The following is a 17,899-nucleotide window of genomic DNA, read 5'->3' on the forward strand; positions in this document are numbered from 1 at the left end:
TGTGCTCGCTCCTCTGATAAGGACTGGATTTTTTTGTGGGATGAAGGCATCAAAAAAGACAAAATCACTCAGCAGCCCCGAAGCTGTACAGGTAGGCGTGGAGTGTGGAAGTATCTGTGTCGGAGGTAGAAGCTGTAGGAGGATAGTAGATAATGACTTTATTTCATGTGATTACTCTGAGTATGTGCTACCCTGGCAACAGCAATCATTGGCAGTGTACATTGTATATGCACGGCTCATAGCTGAAGGACTGCACGATTACTGACTAAGTGCTCTCTTGTTATGGAGTTTGTACTGTATGCAAAGTAATGTAACAGACTTTGTATTCAAGAGATGAAGGTAGACAAGGTGGAGAGACCAGGCCACCCCCTCACACATACACACACATCAGTGAGTACTGAGAGGTCAAAGCTACACGGATTTTTGGATAAAAGCTTTTACCTACTAGTAGTAGATATAACATTTACATTGCAGATGGCATTTAAGGTTATCCTGCCATATTGTCATGAAAACAAGCCTAACATTGATGTGTACATAATTCTTATTCAATGCTGCCTGGTGTGTATTTCAGTTCAAACACTTTTTTGAAGACTGGGACAGTTCTGTCTCTGAGTGTTGTGAAACCCCTTTGTGGCCCGCCGTAAATGTTTTAAAGGCGGTTTTGGATGCCAGTAAGAGATTTCACAATACTCAGACAATACTGACCCAGTCGCTATTGCTAAGTCTGTATCGCTTTATGAAGCTTTTGTTTTAATATTTCCGCTAGGCGGCAGTGTGAATCTGCATATCAGCTAAATATTTAGGATCATGGAGAAACATTTAACATGTAGATTTATATTTAATATTTAGATTTAGAGCTAAATGTGGTGAAATGATGCTGTTATTTTCTGTGTGCACAACTTTACAAACGGCGCCCCATAAGCTAATGGGTTATCCAATATGTTGTTTAAACTTGAAACACATCGGGATTTTTCTTTGTGTGGTGATAGATTTTGATATTAAAAAAATGATTTCCTCTCTCAGAAACATAGATACAACCTCCCATCCCATGATGCCCTGGCACAGATCCTACCAAACAACCGCATCATCCTGAAGGGAGTGAAAACTGAGCTCCACAGAGAAACCAAACAAGAACAGAAGATGCTAGCTAAGAAGCCAGAGGCAACACAGGCTAACAAACCCAATATTAACCACACCTATCAAATTCGTCAGCCACATAAACGGTAATACAAACAACTTGAGGCAAGAAGTAGGGATAAATTGTGATGGTCATGGTATGAAGAGGGTTTTAATGGATTCATTTCACCACTGAGTTATCTCTGTGTTCGTACCTTAGACCTCCCCTGCATGACTTTGAGGTTGATCCCCGTGTGGCAGAGATCAGCGGTCTCCAAACTAAGGTGATTAAACCTCACTGACACTTTTACTCTTGAGTCAATTAGAAAGGCAATCACCACTGTCACATTGAGTTAGTGAACACTGACAAGGGGGACAGTAGTGTAAGGGGATACGACACTGACACGGTCACAAAGCTGGGACATAAAATAGAGGATAGTGGAAAAGATGAGCATCCCTTGGACTGATTTTGAACCAAGCTGAATTGAGTTGACTCTGTAGAAATTATGCAAAAGCTCCATAGTAATGACATAAATAATTGCATTTTTCTGCTGTGTGGTTTTCTTCTTAATTTCATTTACTCATCAAAATTCAATTTTAGACTGTAAGTACTACAGTGCATAGATAATGACACTTATAGTGGTTAAGAAAACCTGCCAAGATATCACACCCTCAAAATGAAATCCAGTTCCTTCCTGTCTGGGGTGCAAGTATCCTAAAGTGACAATATTTCTGGCAGCGAGGCCTCTTTAATGTCTTTAAATAGGGAGGGAACTTTCATAGTTAGAGACTCTTCCTTTATCTTCGACACATGATGGGACTCTCCACACTCATCATGGGGAGCCGTTCTACCCATCATGCCTGTGGGCCGCCTAGCAGAGACACCATTTCATCTACAGTCATGATTGTCACCCCGTCCCTGCCCTTTCAATTAGATGCTCAATTTCACCCTACGGTCCCACGAGAGTCACAACCACCTCATCTGAGATTGGTATACCCCAATCGCCCCCTCCCCTTACATGCAGCTGGACCCCACTCTCAGCCTTCATTCAATTCTGCTCATTCAATATGCCTGTGAAGGAGGACAATAAGCTGTAACACGTGCATGTCTTTCACAGGGAAAGGTTTTTGCAACAGAGCTCTGAAATAGTTCCATTGCTGGAAAGCCGTTCTGATGGATTTAACCAAATTTCCCACTCTGTGCTTGCATGATCAAAAACTTTACGAGAATAGGGTGTTATTGTTCCATTGGTGCTTGGAGCCCGACATATGAGTTCATTAAGCGGAGACCATAGACAGTCAGTCACAGCAGCTTTACACTTGATGGCATGTTGTTGTCTTTCTATGCTCAGTTATGGCCTGTTTCTTGTGTTATGTGCTTATCCAGACCAGGAGATATACATAATGCATTAAGACCCCGAGCCTCACAACATACAGAACATGTAATATGTAACTGCTGCTGGAATGCTTTTACATTCTGTTAGTATGTGGCCTTCAGAAATGTCTTGTTTACTCCAACCTGGAGTCACAACTCTTAAAAATGGAGCTTAAGAGACATCTAGTGGTGATGAAAAGAAACATTTAGAAACAGGTTCCTATAGGGATATTTTCATCATCTTTGTTGTCCAGACACAGTTAGTGTTACTGTTTATTGGAGTATATAGTTTTACGTCATCTCTGCAATTCACACTAACATTGATGGTCTTCCTGAGCTTCCGACTAGTGGACTTTAACTATGAGCGTTACAGAAATGAATCTGGAAAAATTAAACATTACCAAAATTATCCCATTTAGACAAAAAAAAAAAAAGTTTGCCATCCAGGATCAGCCAACCCATCTTTTTTGAACGTTGTGTCTTCTCTTTTTTTGTTTTTTTTTACAATAGACAGAGTAACAAACAGATAAACACACTTAACTAGTTTTGTACATGTAACAACTGAAAAGGACAAATAAGTTTGCTATCACTTCACTAACAACTGTCAAGTGTTACTCCTGTGGTTCCTGAAATCAGACCAACTTTTATCGAAAAGGTGTGGTTTTCTTTTCAGAAAAGGCTTTTCTTTTCAGATTGAACATCATTTTCTCTGAAGCCATGTAAGAGGAAAGTTCTTTAAGCCACATAGAAAGAGTCTGAGCTTTTCCATATTAGAGCAATACATTTATTCCTGGCAATCATGGCCACATTGTGTCTTCTCAAAGAACTACTAAACTGGATCAACCTAATCTGAATATATAATTTAAAAGAATGCTAAATCTTGGTTACCAGTGATCTTTATACCACAGTGTAGTTCAAAAGATAGATAGGTTCAAAAGAAGAGGATGAACAAGACCAGGATGAGATCACGTGTCATAATTTAAAGGGAAGAAATCCAATCAGAATAAATGAATGAAAGCATCGCCTTCCATGTTCAGTTTCCTTTGAACATCAAGACCTTAATCTGACCAACAACAGATAAAATAAATAGTTATAGTATTATAATGTATACACTGTGCACACAGTTCTAGAGGGCCATCAAAACCAGATTTCATTTACGCAAAAGTATGTAAATAAAAACCTGCAAAGATCCCAGTTTGAGTGTTAGGTTCTTGGATCCAGGTTTAACCAAGGAACATCTGTAAAAACAATCAAGGATGCCATTGTTAGTGCTACTGTCGGCTGTATCGCTGTGGTTAACAGAGTTACAATACGTCTTAATATCTACTTTAACTACCATATCACCGTAAAGCCCAATGTATCCCAAGGCTAAATATAAGCTGTATATCTTTTAAAGAGTGTACGACAAAATTAATATGTTGTACCGTGTGACAAAATTCATTTTTTGAGATAAGTTTGATTTAAATTTGTTCCTGAAATCCACCCTGAGTCTACTTGTCTTCTGGGATCAGGATAGTCATGGTGTTTGGATCAAGAGTACAAGTCTACTCATTTTTAACATTTCATCTAATAGTATAACTACAATCTAGTCAAATATCTTTTTAACTACTGTACCTGATGGTTGAATGATGTATTAATTTAATACACTCCTAATCAAACATCCTCATGTTTGCACAGCTTTGAATCTGAAACTGACCACATCTCTCCACATCAGGAGGCTGAAAACTACTGCTCGGCCATGAGTAGAATGGCAGAGGACATCATAGTGCTGAGGACACAGATGGTGACGTTGGAGGCAGAAAACAGCCAGCTCCGCATTGACCTGTCTTTGCACCAGGACCTCAGGACAGATCCGCTGGATGACTCAGACATCGACTCAATGGCCAAAGCTGAGATTTCTAAGCATATAGGTTAGCTACAGCAGAGTATTAAGGATACCCACTGTAAAAACAATAGCAATAATTAATGTTTGGTTTAGCCCATTAAAAGTTAAAATTTAAAGTAAACATGTTTGGATTCAGTCATGTCAGAAAATGATATATCCACCAGGCAGTTGTTGAACCTTCAGTTCATTGTGGATTTAAGGGCATTTCTCTGGCATAAAAAGCAGCAATGAGGAAGACAGCTCACTATGTGCTTACTAATCCTTGTGAGTGTCTATTCCCAGGAAGACTGTGACGTTTTATGATAAGACAGCTCATTTAGGCCAGGGACCCTGATAAGCTGTGTGGGTGGTACATCCCTTATCTCCTGAAGGACAGTTTGTGACCCTCAGTGAAAGGATGTCCCTGATGGCCTGTCTGCTGGCTGCAAAGCAAAGAGCTGGATTGAAGTCCCATCCAAGAGAAAAGTCAATGAATTTCAAAAGTTTTATCGATGATGTTTAAATGTCCAAGCCTCTAAACTGACATGCTACATATTACAAATCGGAAAAGTCATAGAAATTTCAGTTTTATTTCTTAAAAATGTAATGTTTTACTTGCCTTGTGTACACTTTGCTGTTATTTTCAGTTTCATATTTGGTATGTATCCAACAAAAATCACTGTAAATGTATTTATATCAGTTTTAACGTATTGTGTTCTCATTGTCCTCCTGTGTTTTGAAGCGTCTCTGAAATTCAAGCTTGCCACTGAGTCCAATAATGCTGCCTCTCAAAGGGACAGGATCCAACAGTTGCAGAATGACCTGATCAAGGTTAGAGAGCTACATATACCTACATTGTACAAATTCAATTAATGCAAGTGTTTATTTAGTTTAAGGTTTGTCTTTTTTTTATGTGTTGCAGAAAAATGACGGTGAGAAGGAGCTGCTAAAGCTCCAGAGAGTCCACCAGCAGCAGGAGGATTTTCTGCAACATCACCCGAGTCACTTAGCAAAGATGGCAACCCTAGAGGCCACAGTGAAACAGCAGGCAAAGGTTTGCTACAGCACTTGCTCTGCTATTACTTGTATCTAAATTTATAACAGGGCATGTTACATTATCCTCTCCACTTTCTTCAACTCAATATTTCAGGTCATTGAGAAGATGGAGAAAGCTTTGGACAGCAACCTCAGGGAGAGGAATAAGCAGAGTGTTGACAAAATGCTGGTGGTGAATAAGCAAAGAGGTGAGTGGACTCAGAGTGTTTTCAAAATGATGCTGCAGAAGCAAAGACTTGTCTTCATTTTGTGTAGGTGAGATGGAAAAAAGAAAGGACGAGAAGGAGTCAGCCTTGACAGAAGAAAACAGACGCCTCAGAGAAGAGCTGGACAGGACTCGTCAACACCCTAACGCATTTATTATCCCGCAGTCAGAACAGGTACTTCAACATCGTATTCACGCCAGTGTCCTTGCAGGGTAAATTTCAACATCTAGAATCCAAATACAGAAAACTGATGTTAAATATGACAAGTGTCCCCAAATGGCCCCAAAAACCAGGAATAGATAGACAGCGAGAGCCAACACATCACCAGGGTTATCAAATGGGATCCTCCCTACACCAGTGTTTCATCAAAGTTTGGCCCGCAACACTTCAGGGATGCTCAACAGCTAGCTTCAGCCCCAGAACCACCTCCCAACACACCCACACACCAATATAGAAAACAAAGAGAGAAAACAGAGATAAGGGTCTGTACACAGATGTGAGATAAAGGACAGGGAAGGTAGAGTCAAGGCAACAAGCCTGTTGTGGGTAGGGCTCACTCTCACAAGGGAAGGTTGTATGCTTCACCTTACTTTAATCCCTCATTTTCATGAAGAGGAAGAGAGGAGGGTAAAAAAGAGAAGAGTCTAAAGAGAGGAATTGAAAGGAGGACAGGGAAGACACTTGTTCTTTTCCCCAATTTTGGTATTGCAGTTACCAAAATCTCAAATTGTACTTTAACTGTGAACTGCATCATGCCCCATACAGACACTCAATGAGAGGCAGATTTTACTTCACAAAGTGGAGCAGGCTGAGGCAAGAGCCCAAATACTTGAGGCCCAGGTGAATATGCCCCCCCAAAAAATCTGTTTGCTGTATGTTGCATTTTCTTTTTGAGTCACACAAGTCCTTTAATTACACTTAAGAGCATCCTTTCTTTGTGTGTTTGTACAGTTGGAGGAGAACTCAAAGCAATGGGGGAAACAGAAACAAGAAATGTTGACAAAACTGAGTGAGCACAGACACGGCTTTGTCCGGACATCAACAACAATCTTTCATAATGACACATCAGTAAGTTATGGGTAAGAGCTATTTTTACTGAATGAAATCATGTTGAAATAATCTGACATGGAATCTCTCTGCTTCTTACAGAAGTCTGTATCAGAGGCACTGAGGAAGCATAAGCCTGTGAAATAACCTGTGAATACATCACATTTACATACACAAACCCAAGGCAAGGCAAGTTTATTTACAAAGCACCATTCATACAAAGAGCAATTCAAAGTGCTTTACAGAGTTAAAAACAAAAACCAGAACAGTGACAATCAACAAAAACATACAGAAAACACTTCAAAAATTTTAATTTTATATGCGGCCAGTTATGTTTGATCTACTCTCTCTCTCTGTACTTATGTAACTTAACGTACATAGTAAAAAGTGTTGGGTCTGATTATTTATTTAAATTACGAGGGATTATTATAAATAATCATCCCCCTTCACAGCTCTGAAGTCCATAACTTGCAGAGTCTTACTGTCCCGCCGGACAAAGAATCACAACTGATCTTGTCTTAACCGAAATGAACCCTTTAATTATTCAGTTCATCTCAGAACTTCTCCCAAAGGATTAAGACTCACACATTGAATCTTTCTGTGTCGAGTCGCAGCCCGAAGCTGGCTCAGACCTCTTGACACCCCCTGGAGGATGCCTGTATGCCCAACATTTAATTGTAGATCCAATATCAGGTTAATTCCATAACACCATACCTTGTCAGAAAATATCCAATTTAAAATATGACATGAACCGGGTCAATTTGACCCGGGGCATATTCAATCATCAAAAATGGTCAGAACCCCAAAAAATTGTCAGAACCCCAAAAAATCCAAATACACAATTTTTTAATCTAATTTTTAACTCCATTACTAACCATTTAAATCAAGATTTAGTCCATTGGCTCATTTTCATTAAAATTCACTTTAAAACTTTTTTTAATGTACATTGGAAAGCCCTAAATATAAATACAATCGTTTTACATGAAATAGATTTTTATTTATTATATTTTACATTTAGATTTTTTTTTTTTTATGAAGTGATGTTGATAAATTAACACGACACCTCTTCTGTCACATGCCACCCAGATTTTGATGCTGCATTTAGCTGGTTTGGAAGGCATGTATTACCTAAAATAGACTTTAAAAAGGGTCAATTTGACCCGCAACATAACAGGAGGGTTAAACAAATATAAGCATGGAAACATGAAATATTTTAAAATCTAAGATCAAGAAAGAAATAAAGTAAAATAAAATTAGTTACGAAACTTCCTTAAAACTCAGTTTGTTTAAAGAAATTAAAAGTTTGTAGTGTCAAAAATAAAAACTAAGGTTTAAAAATGGGTTTGCATCCATTATTGAGCAGTGTAAGCAGCCAAAAAGAGGAACGTTTTTAGTCTAGATTTAAAGGTGGTCAGAGTCGGGGCTTGTCTAATACTATCTTGGAGATTATTCCAGGTCTGTGCTGCATAATAACAAAATGCTGCTTCTCCATGCTTTGTTCTGACTCTTCTAGACACACTCTTCATTCAAGTACCATACAGGAAGTGTTTTTCAATAATGTGTTTAATAAAATGATACATCACAGAACATATATTGAAGTTGTGCAGTTTTATTCCTCACTGGTTTATATTGATACAGGAGGTTTTCTAAAATGCAACCAAGTAATGGGCTCTGTACATTCAAGGCTTTCCTCATGTTTTACACACAGACTACACATTTCCATCATCACTACTATGATTTGTTAATATACACCACATATAATTATTCTGTTTGCTAGTTATGAAATATGTGAGGTAATTTGTTTGTGCACTTCTCTTACTTTTACCTTCCTCATGTTTTCACTCTAACAGAGTCTACAGTAAGGTTGGAATATTTTATGAAGTGTTAGGTACAAATTAAGGGCAGTTAACTCTGACACTCAGTGTTATCGGTTGGTATGTAGAGGCTTCAAAGTCAAGATGATAGGCTTCTCTGGTAAGAGAATAAGCTCAAAGGTACTCTGCACCTCCACATGACGCTGTTTCTCCACTCTGAAGTTCTCAAGCATCTGCAAAGACATGAGATAATGCACACAGTCAAATTTTAGTGTATAAAAGGCTGCAGGATATGATAAATTCAATTAATGATTTCTCACATGGATTAGAAAGATTTGCATCTCCGTCTCAGCTATCCTGCGTCCTAAACACTGACGGGGGCCAAAGCCGAAACCCAGGCTCCTGAAGTAGTGTGTCTCTGTCCTCAGCCAGCGGGAGGGCTGATAGTGCTCCGGGTGAAAGAACACTTTGGGGTCTCTGCCCATGGCATACAGTCCTAACTGTACCAGGGTCTAAAAATAAACACATAAAAAGTCAGCCAGCCTGAATGCTTTAAACAGTTTCTCAGTTCCTGGAAGTGTTAAAAACATGATGATATTTCTGAGACTCTTACTCCTGATGGGATGTGGTAATTTTGGATGATGATATCTTCCGAGATGTATCTTTGCAAGCTCACAGCAACAGGGTGTAACCTGAGAAATAATAGAGAAAATTCTGTTATATAATGACGATTATTAACTTAGTGTTGGTTGATGGCTCAGCTGGAAGACCTGAGAAATATCAGAAGAACATTAAAACAATATAAGTTGACGTAACTACAATTTACTCCCTAGCGTTTCTGTAGAATGGCATTATACACCATATTTTCACCTAAGTGTTTCCTTCAAAGCTCCTTTCACCAGTGGTATCCGCTTCAACATCTCCAGCATGTCTCCCTGACTCTCTTCCCGAGCTGCAGCCACCTCTGCTCTCAGCTCCTCCTGGAGGTTAGGGTGTCTTGCTAATTCGTACAATGTCCACAGTAGTGTGATGGAAGTCTGAAACACACAAAACAGGAAGAGGCAGACTAAATAGAAATGTGCAAAGGTAAGTTTTTAAGAAATTAATTATTTTTGAGTCACATCTCTTACTGTATCTACTCCTCCAGCCATTAGCTCAGTGATGCTGGCCTTGATGTCTTCAATGGACAGCTTATCCAGCATTAGCAGACTAGCAAGGACTCCTGGGTACTTGTTCGGGGTGCTGGTCTCCTTGCGTAGCTGCCTGTAGATGTTCTGGATGCAGCGATCCGCTACATCACCAAAAGAATATAAATGAAACTCAGAAATGCACCATAACTTTCAAATACCAACTCATAATCCGACTTATAATCTGACTCAAAACACTAATTTTGATGGTCCTACCTTGGTTAAATATCCCATCCCAGGCCTCTACATGGTCTCGCCACACCTTCGCACCAACCTGCCTCAGCAGAGCAGGAGGAATGTACAGCATGGGCGAGGTGGTCTTAAACATGAGGGTGATGCAGTCAATGAAACGTTGTGCTTCAGGGTCAATGTAGTCCAGCATCAAACCAAGACGCTCCCCATATAGCACTGAACCCACCGCTGTGTAGAACAGAGAAAACATCAGACAACGACAAGCAATAAATCAGGAAAACATTGCAGTGGCCCACAAAGTGAGCGCAGCAAATGACTCCTGAATACAAAGAGAGATAAAGGTCGGTTACACTCCAGTGCATATTTAAAGAGCTCTTGGGAGAGGTCAGCGGTCCATTTGTTCTGCCCGCTTCTCTGTATCTTTTTGTGTACTCTGGCCACGAAGTCCTCGCCCACTTCCTCCAGGAGTGGCACAAAGTTTTCCAGGACCTTAGGAGAAATCACTTCCTTGTTGAGAATGACACGGTTTGATCTCCAGTCCTCTCCATCCCTGTAAGAAAACTGAATAGTAACTCAAACTAGCAGGGCACAGTCTGATGGGACTAAAAAGTACTGCTTGAGTGGTATCTAAGCAGGCAGAGGGGGGTGAAATAGTGCATACTTGAGTAAAACTCCATATTTGCGATTCCTGTAGTCTCTGTATGATGTCCACGCTTCAACTCTCAGCCGTTTAGGATAGTGGCCCTCTGCTTTGAACAGGATGGCAGCATCTTCAGGATTGATGATATTTACACTTTCATAATAACCTATTTTTTCTCTGACATACAGAGTCAGAGAGAAACAAAGTGAGAGGAAGAAAGGGCGGAAACCTCTTATCAGCTGGTTGTTTTCAGGAAACAGGACCTTGAAGATTGTCAGACATGTTTTAATAAACAAAAAACTTTATATTTGGACAAGAACATGCTCGCAAAACAGTTGTGATCATTTGTTATGTCTACTTGCGAGCATGTTATCTATTTACATAGACAGAGGAAGAATGGTGTCACACCCATATCTATTTAAGCCTTGTCTTCCCCTCGTACCTGTAAATGGGTCCAAAAGTGTTGAAGTTCTGCACCATAATGCGATGAAGGTTTTTGAAGCCATCCAGTTTCCAAAAATTGTACAAGTTAGACACCCCGTTCTTCCAAAGTCCAGGAATCTCACCGAAAGGCCGAACAATGCTGCTGCTCTCTGAATACGCCTGTCTGATAACAGGCATGCTGCTGCTGCAGCGTACTCTTGCTGGAGTCGGCTCGTCCATCTTGGACAGAGGCAGCATCACAGGCCGGCGACACACACTCCACCTCGCCATCATGACAAGGAAAAAGACCACTTTGCTACACAACTACCACTACAGTGGTGCGCTCAGTTACAACTGGTGCAATAGTGGGAGGCTGGTCTAAATAGTCAGCCCCCCTGTGTGAGCTGATCAAGGCTGTTCAGCTAAACCTGAAGACATGGTTACAGAATAACCCGCAGCACAGTGTGTCTGGAACCGGATCCTTAATCAACATTTTAAATTGTATCATGAACCCTGCAATCATGTTTCTGGAGAAAAAAGCTTCACAGAAATTACTCAGAGTATGTCAATTACATACAATAAGGCAGTGGTGTCCAAACTTTTTTCAAAGAGGGACACATTTGAGGTTGTCAGAATACCTCAGGGCCATTGGCTCCTACTGAGACTTAGGAATCATAAAAAAGTTACATATGAAATCTCTATTTTATAACAATTATTATTTTTTTAAATGTCTCAATAAATGAGTAACTAGGTAGTCCTCAGTTCTCAATAAGCCACGTAAACATTAGCAAACTTTATCTTCTTCTGGAGGAAAATGTTTTTCATTAGGGTCGGGCAATGTGGGAAAAAAAATATTGTCTCATTATTTTTCTATGGCAGGATCACAATCTGGATTTCATCACACTTCTTTTTCATGTTGTTTTTAAGACTTTTCTGACCAGCAGACGACATTTTAAGAAAAAAATCTTTATTTTCCTTAGTTCTAAACAAGTTTTATGCACCAAATTGTGCCTTTTCTGTACAATTTCATAATTTGGATCTTATCTTGTGTCCTCTTTTGTGTCTTCTGAACTCTCATTGACATTTTCACATCGTGATAAAAACATTCATTTGAAAACTTGTCAACCTTAAGAGTTCTTGTGTTTCTTCTTTATTGCTGTCTTGCAGAATTCCCAGTGCTTTGGCTTCAGACAAGTAGTCCATATGAAGCTTTCTGAGACGTTTCTGGATTGACTTTAGTTTTGTTTGTGTGCTTGAAAGAAACTGAAAATGTACAGATGATTCAGAAGGTGATTTATTTCTGTGCTATAAATAACACATTTTAAGATGGAAGCTCGGGGCCATAAATGGACCTTGGGACGCGATTGGCCCCAGGCCGTATTTTGGGCACCCCTGCAATAAGGCATGAAGAGAAAGTTTGTTGTCTTTGTAAACAAGCTGTTTTGATTGAAGTTATTATAGAAATGTAGTTTATAGTAATTATAATCACTCCAGGAAACAAAAAGAAGGCTCTAATTTATAATTTGTGCAGTTTTTCCAGAAGTAATGATTTCACCTCCTCCATTTAACTGTAACAAGGTCAGTGTAATTAACAGTCTGAACAGGCGTGTAAGAGCATAAAAAACATGTTTATCTGATTGCGTATTACCTCTTTTGTCCGCTAAGTGCTTGTCAAAGTGTGGAGTTTCACAGACAAACTCCTGCGGCTCCTTTTTGCCGTCTTGGAGAATTATTTAAACCACTTCATTATTTTTTGTTAAGTTTGCTACTTCTTGTGACTTTAAATGTCTAACTTGGCCAGAGCCTGCACTGTTGGAGAGATCATTTTCAGTTTGCACTTCGCCTGTGAAAAGAAAACTCATCAACCAGTCATGGAACAAGACCTTTAATATTATTCTTTTACACAGTGTATACATGAAAAGTATTATTTTACAATTCAAGGTTAAAAGGTTGAATAAATAGTTTTTACAAAAGCTGTTTTAAAAATTATCTCTTCAGTAGCTTTATGAGTTCCTCCAGCTTCATGGCAGTCTTAATGTCTCCCTGGATTTTCAGTCTGCCACTCGTGTAAGCAGCAAATGGTCGCAGCTCGCCCTGGAACATGGCCAGAAGGTCGCTGTCACTCATACTCAGAGTCACATCTGGTTCTCTGCACATGGATCCTGCTCCTGCTGCACCACTACCTGCACACAAGAACACAGAGAGATAATGACAAATCAGATATTGATGAAACTGCTAGATGATGGATTTGTCTCACAGCTGTACTGTATGTGAACCATCACCTTGGCTTAAGTCCACATAGTAACTGCGATGCTGTCCATCTTCTGAGCTGATGTCAAACTGGAAGCAGGCCCCGACCTGCTGGACCAAAGCTTCAGAGAGCAGGAGTCTCACCCCACCAAGCAGCTCTTCAACTGAATCTGATGTGACCACAGCGGCCTCCAGAGGTCTGCAGAGCTCATCTGTGAAAGCTATGCTGTCCTCTGAGGAATGAAAGGCACACATTTATTAAACAACATTCTCACAACTGGTACATTTTGGAAAATAACTTTTGTGTACATGGATCCGTACCTTGTTTAGGCTGTGAAATGCCAGCCTGGCCCAGAAAGTGCATAGCCAGCTGCTGAATGGGGCCAGCGAGGCCTTCCAATCCAGGCACAGATGGAGGCATAATGAAGGGTGCAGAGGGACTCTCCTCTGGTGCTTTTATTAGAGTGCCCAGGGTAAGCTCTACCCTGTCCACCTCCAGTCCCCAGTGCCGAGTCAGCTCATTAATGTCCATCTGCACAGAGCAGGAAGTGATGTCACTTTGATATGATACAGTGGAAAAAAATACAACAGAGAGGAGTTTAAATTTTGTCTCACCACAAGATATTCTCCCAGTTTTACTCTCTCAGTTTGGATCTCTCTGATGCTCTTCTTGGCCAGGCTGTAAGTCAAAGCATTCTGTGCTGCCATTCTTGTTGAGGCGTTCAGGTCCTGGACTGATATTACTGACATGACAGGGTTCCAGATCCTGAACTGGATGTCTGCTCCCACTGACAGCAAACCGCCATCCCGAGTATCTACCTGTCGGAGCAGAGTTACATTAACAGGAATGCTAGAACTTGCCTTTTGACAACTTTTTTCAAACTAAAGAATATGGAAACAGCTACTCTCCACTCATAATGATTTAACAGACAAATGCAGACTGCCGAGAATAACAGTCTTGCTTAACTTCTTGACTGTGTTGCAATATGGTGATGTGAATGTGAAACATCCTCCATAAAGGCAAAGGTAATGTGGCAACAAACTCATAACTGTGACGTGTGATTAAGATTTCAAAAGAAGCTGTTATATGATATGTCTTTGCGTATCATTGTGAAGTTTATGGAAGTAATATTAGTAAGAGAGGGAACACAAAATATCTTCCAACCCCCAAACTTTTCTGAGGGCATTAAACTATTAAAAATGAAGTTATAAAATGTGTTTAAACAGATGGGCTGGTACACAATTCAGAGTCATAAACACCATTTTACATTGAGCAGTTTTCATCAACAGTGTAACAAGAGTGCCACCTGCTGGACAAACTGATCACACACAATTATCAGAATGATATTGTAGACATATTTAAATTCAAAACATCTATACAAGTCTTTCATGGCCTGGCAAACTTAATGTATCAAGGATTTACTAGATGGTAATTAAGGTTTTTAAGCAATCTGACGGGTCTACAAATAGCAGTTATCTTCAAAAGTTTTTTATAGTGTGGAATAGGGATGCACCGATCCTACTTTTCAGGTCTCAATACCGATATCGATACCTGGGCTTTGGAATCTGCCGATACCGACACTAGCAGATCCGATCCTGGTATTGATTCAACAATCCCTATTACTTAATGTGAGGATAGAATCATGTTTTGGCAACTTCAAATAAAATAAAAAATTTTAAACTGGCAGTATCATTATTCAAGAGATTATAAATGTGTACCAGCAGTTAGGTGAGTTAATCTTCATAACTAACAGATATTACAATTTTGCTGTAAACCTCAGCGGTGGATAAGAAACATTAGCGCTGCACATGTTGCAAGTTTCCGGCGGAGTTGTTAGTAAAAGAAGCGTGACATGCACCTAAACTGCAGAGCCTCTGTAGTTATCCTCCATCATGCTCTGCTGGGCAAATATGCACAGACCAGCAGGCACTGATGACATAGAAGACGCACATGGCTGTTGTAAACACAGAAAAGCATAGAACTGAGATGGATAGATCTGCCATATGGATTGGCACTATATAACAGCCCCTTGTCACCGATATCAGATCAAGCTTTTTGAGTCCGATCTAGACGATATCCGATACCAGGATCAGATCGGTGCATCCCTAGTGTGGAATCTTTCTTGTTGTTATCTCCCAAATTAATATCCATCATTTCTCCACTCATCATACCTGGCATGGGGGGATGTTGAATGCTCTTGTGCGCAAGTCAACTCTCTGCCACTGGTCAACGAGCGGCAGCACAAGGACAATACCAGGTCCCTTAGGACGGCACACTCGACCCAAACGAAACACAACGATCCTCTGGTAGTTAGGCACTGTCTACAGACAAAAAGAGTCAAAGTTGATTGATTGAATACTTTCTTAGATAGTGGACATGCAGTAGTTGATGCAGGATGAATGTAGCTTACTTTTAATACGAACCATCCTGTAATGGGAAATGTTATAAAGGTGCAGATGTAGATGAGGAAGATGACTATAAGGTTGCAAATCCAAGACAGCCATCCCTGGGAGGAGTCTTTTGAAGAGTAAAACAAAAAGAGAGTTAGAGTTTAAAAGTACATCAGGTAAACCTAGTCATAGCTTCTCAGTCTGTATAAAAAAACAATTTGTTGTCTGTCTGGCTATAGAGGCAGATCTATAGTAAAAAAAAACAAAGTCTTCTGACCAAAGTCTGTGTGTATATTGTTTCACTTGTCTGTAATAGAAAATTTCCTCAAATTCAGAGATTAGATTTTAAAAGAAAAATATGATGGATCAGGCATTGGCATCACGTTGACAGCTTAGAGCAGGGGTTCCCAAACTTTTCAGCCCACGACCTCCAAAATATAGGTGCCCAAGACTCGCGACCCCCACCACTGTCCCTCTCACTTTGATTTAATGTGGCTTCATTTAGCTGGTCTGCAGAAAATGACCCTACTTACAGTATATGAGCATGTGCGTTTCCTGTTCCTATGAATTTATGAATTAACCTACTGCTACTGATGCTTTTGATAATTAACTGTTCACTAACCCTAAACTTAGGAGTCATCTGGCAAAAGGAAAGGCAGAAAACTCATTACATTTTTTATTTTCAAGGTTTTATTTAAAGTTTAGCTACTATTCTTGTCGATATTCTTTACTTTACTTTACTTTGATGGGTAAAATTTACTATTTTAGATAACTTTTGTCATTCAACTTTTTGTTACATTTTTTTCAGTATTTCTTTGTTCACCACAAGTTAACAAATTATGTATAAGTAACACATAACCAACAAAGAGAAGAAAAAATACATAAATACAAAAAAAATAAGAAACAATAATAATTTACAGTTCAAACAAAAGAAAGATGACTCTGGTGAAATACACACCAGTGAAATACTTAGAAATAAATGATCTCTCTTTTTCATTAGAGGCTGGTTTACATGACACTAGGCTGCATCTATTAAATCTAATAGCACTTGAAACTCATAGTTGAATTAATGCCAGCTGAGTTATGCTCTCTACATACCTGAGAAGTCATCCTCAGAAACCTTTGGCATGTTATCAAAGGAGAGTCCTTTGTGGTATCCACGCTGTGTGAAGCCATCAGAGTCCACAAACAAACCAGGAGTCCTCGGACTTATTGAGTCCCTCTGAGGGAGCAGCTGATAGGATTTGCTAAACATTGTACGCTAAAATAGTAGTTTCTGTATTATTTACAAAAACGCCCTTTAAATCTTAAATCTCCGTTGCAGATATCAGACAGAAACGCCTCGTTCACATAAAATTGTTAGGGTTATCAGCCTAAATTATTCCTGTTAGCTAGCACCTTAGCTAACTTAACATTCTTCCGTGTTTTGCTCCTGCTCTTATTCTTCAGTGTTTATTCACGGCGTGTATTCATCAGTAAGTCTGCTCAGTAACGCCCCCTTGTGTAACTTGAGTGTCCATGTAAACAGTCTCTGAGCTGGACAGAGTTGTTGTTGCATTTATCTGCCATTCACTCCTATTCAAAAATGTTGTGGTTGAATATTGCTGTAGTTAAGGCAAGTAGTTTGACAATTTGATAGACTGAGTATTTTATAACAGATACATATGGTGGCCCTGAAGGACAAAACAAATTTACAAAAGATGAAACACTTCTGCAAAGTTGGAGACAAATTTACATTTGGAAAACATTTTTACATTTTATGAATCAAAATTACATCAGCAAAACACTTTTACCAAGGCCAAAACAAATTAACATTTAAGGAAAAAAAAATTACAAAAGATGAAACACTTTTACAAAGTTAAAGACAATTTTACAAACAACGGAACACTTTCACCGTTAAGTCTGAGTCCTTTTAGCCTGACTCTTTTTAGTCTGAGGCGATGTGGTCTGAGGCCGTATCATCTGAATCTGCTTTTCCGGAGACATTATGCTTTTTTATCTGAGGTCTGACACCTAGGGATGGGTACCAAATTCGGTACTTTTAAAGGTACCGACCGAATTCCGTCGGTACTACCGAGTACTGACTCACGTAAAATCGCACGGGACCATGTTTCGGTACCTGAACGCATCCCTGTGACTGTGAGGGAGTGGAAGAGGAGGTGAGTTTCCATACTTTCGCCCTGTAATAAAGTTCAAGACTGACCGGGTGAACCTCTCTGCTCTCTGCTCTCTGCATCTGCGCGGGAGCGCGCCAAACGGAGCCTGCAGCTGACAGGCGCGCGCACTCACTGCGAGGCAGAACTGCAGGATTAAGTTTATTTTAGACTATGGTCTATGG

The 17,899-nt window shown here is 39.8% G+C and overlaps 3 protein-coding genes across 3 annotated transcripts; 1 reads left to right on the forward strand and 2 right to left on the reverse strand.

Annotated features, from left to right (window-relative positions):
• ccdc33 (coiled-coil domain containing 33) lies at nt 1-6,919 on the forward strand. Its single transcript, XM_034686308.1, has 11 exons — nt 1-91; nt 1,024-1,223; nt 1,337-1,400; nt 4,206-4,401; nt 5,098-5,186; nt 5,278-5,409; nt 5,506-5,599; nt 5,667-5,791; nt 6,383-6,457; nt 6,569-6,685; nt 6,767-6,919. The coding sequence occupies exons 1-11, from the start codon at nt 41-43 to the stop codon at nt 6,809-6,811; spliced, it is 1,188 nt and encodes a 395-aa protein (XP_034542199.1). The 5' UTR covers nt 1-40; the 3' UTR covers nt 6,812-6,919.
• Nucleotides 6,920-8,209: 1,290 nt separating this feature from the next.
• LOC117814795 (cholesterol side-chain cleavage enzyme, mitochondrial) lies at nt 8,210-11,281 on the reverse strand. The gene is made up of 9 exons (XM_034686306.1): nt 10,940-11,281; nt 10,519-10,674; nt 10,208-10,407; nt 9,882-10,085; nt 9,609-9,769; nt 9,349-9,515; nt 9,092-9,170; nt 8,799-8,990; nt 8,210-8,711 (listed from the first exon to the last, which is right to left on the reverse strand). Exons 1-9 carry the CDS (start codon nt 11,212-11,214, stop codon nt 8,589-8,591), a joined length of 1,557 nt encoding a protein of 518 aa, XP_034542197.1. The 5' UTR covers nt 11,215-11,281; the 3' UTR covers nt 8,210-8,588.
• Nucleotides 11,282-12,789: 1,508 nt separating this feature from the next.
• Nucleotides 12,790-17,044, reverse strand: stoml1 (stomatin (EPB72)-like 1). Its single transcript, XM_034685622.1, has 7 exons — nt 16,660-17,044; nt 15,582-15,688; nt 15,343-15,492; nt 13,786-13,989; nt 13,492-13,702; nt 13,203-13,403; nt 12,790-13,103 (listed from the first exon to the last, which is right to left on the reverse strand). The coding sequence occupies exons 1-7, from the start codon at nt 16,814-16,816 to the stop codon at nt 12,907-12,909; spliced, it is 1,227 nt and encodes a 408-aa protein (XP_034541513.1). The 5' UTR covers nt 16,817-17,044; the 3' UTR covers nt 12,790-12,906.
• Between the last annotated feature and the right edge of the window lie 855 nt (nt 17,045-17,899).

Source organism: Notolabrus celidotus, chromosome 6 (genome assembly GCF_009762535.1).
Source record: "Notolabrus celidotus isolate fNotCel1 chromosome 6, fNotCel1.pri, whole genome shotgun sequence".
Taxonomy (NCBI): Eukaryota; Metazoa; Chordata; class Actinopteri; order Labriformes; family Labridae; genus Notolabrus; species Notolabrus celidotus.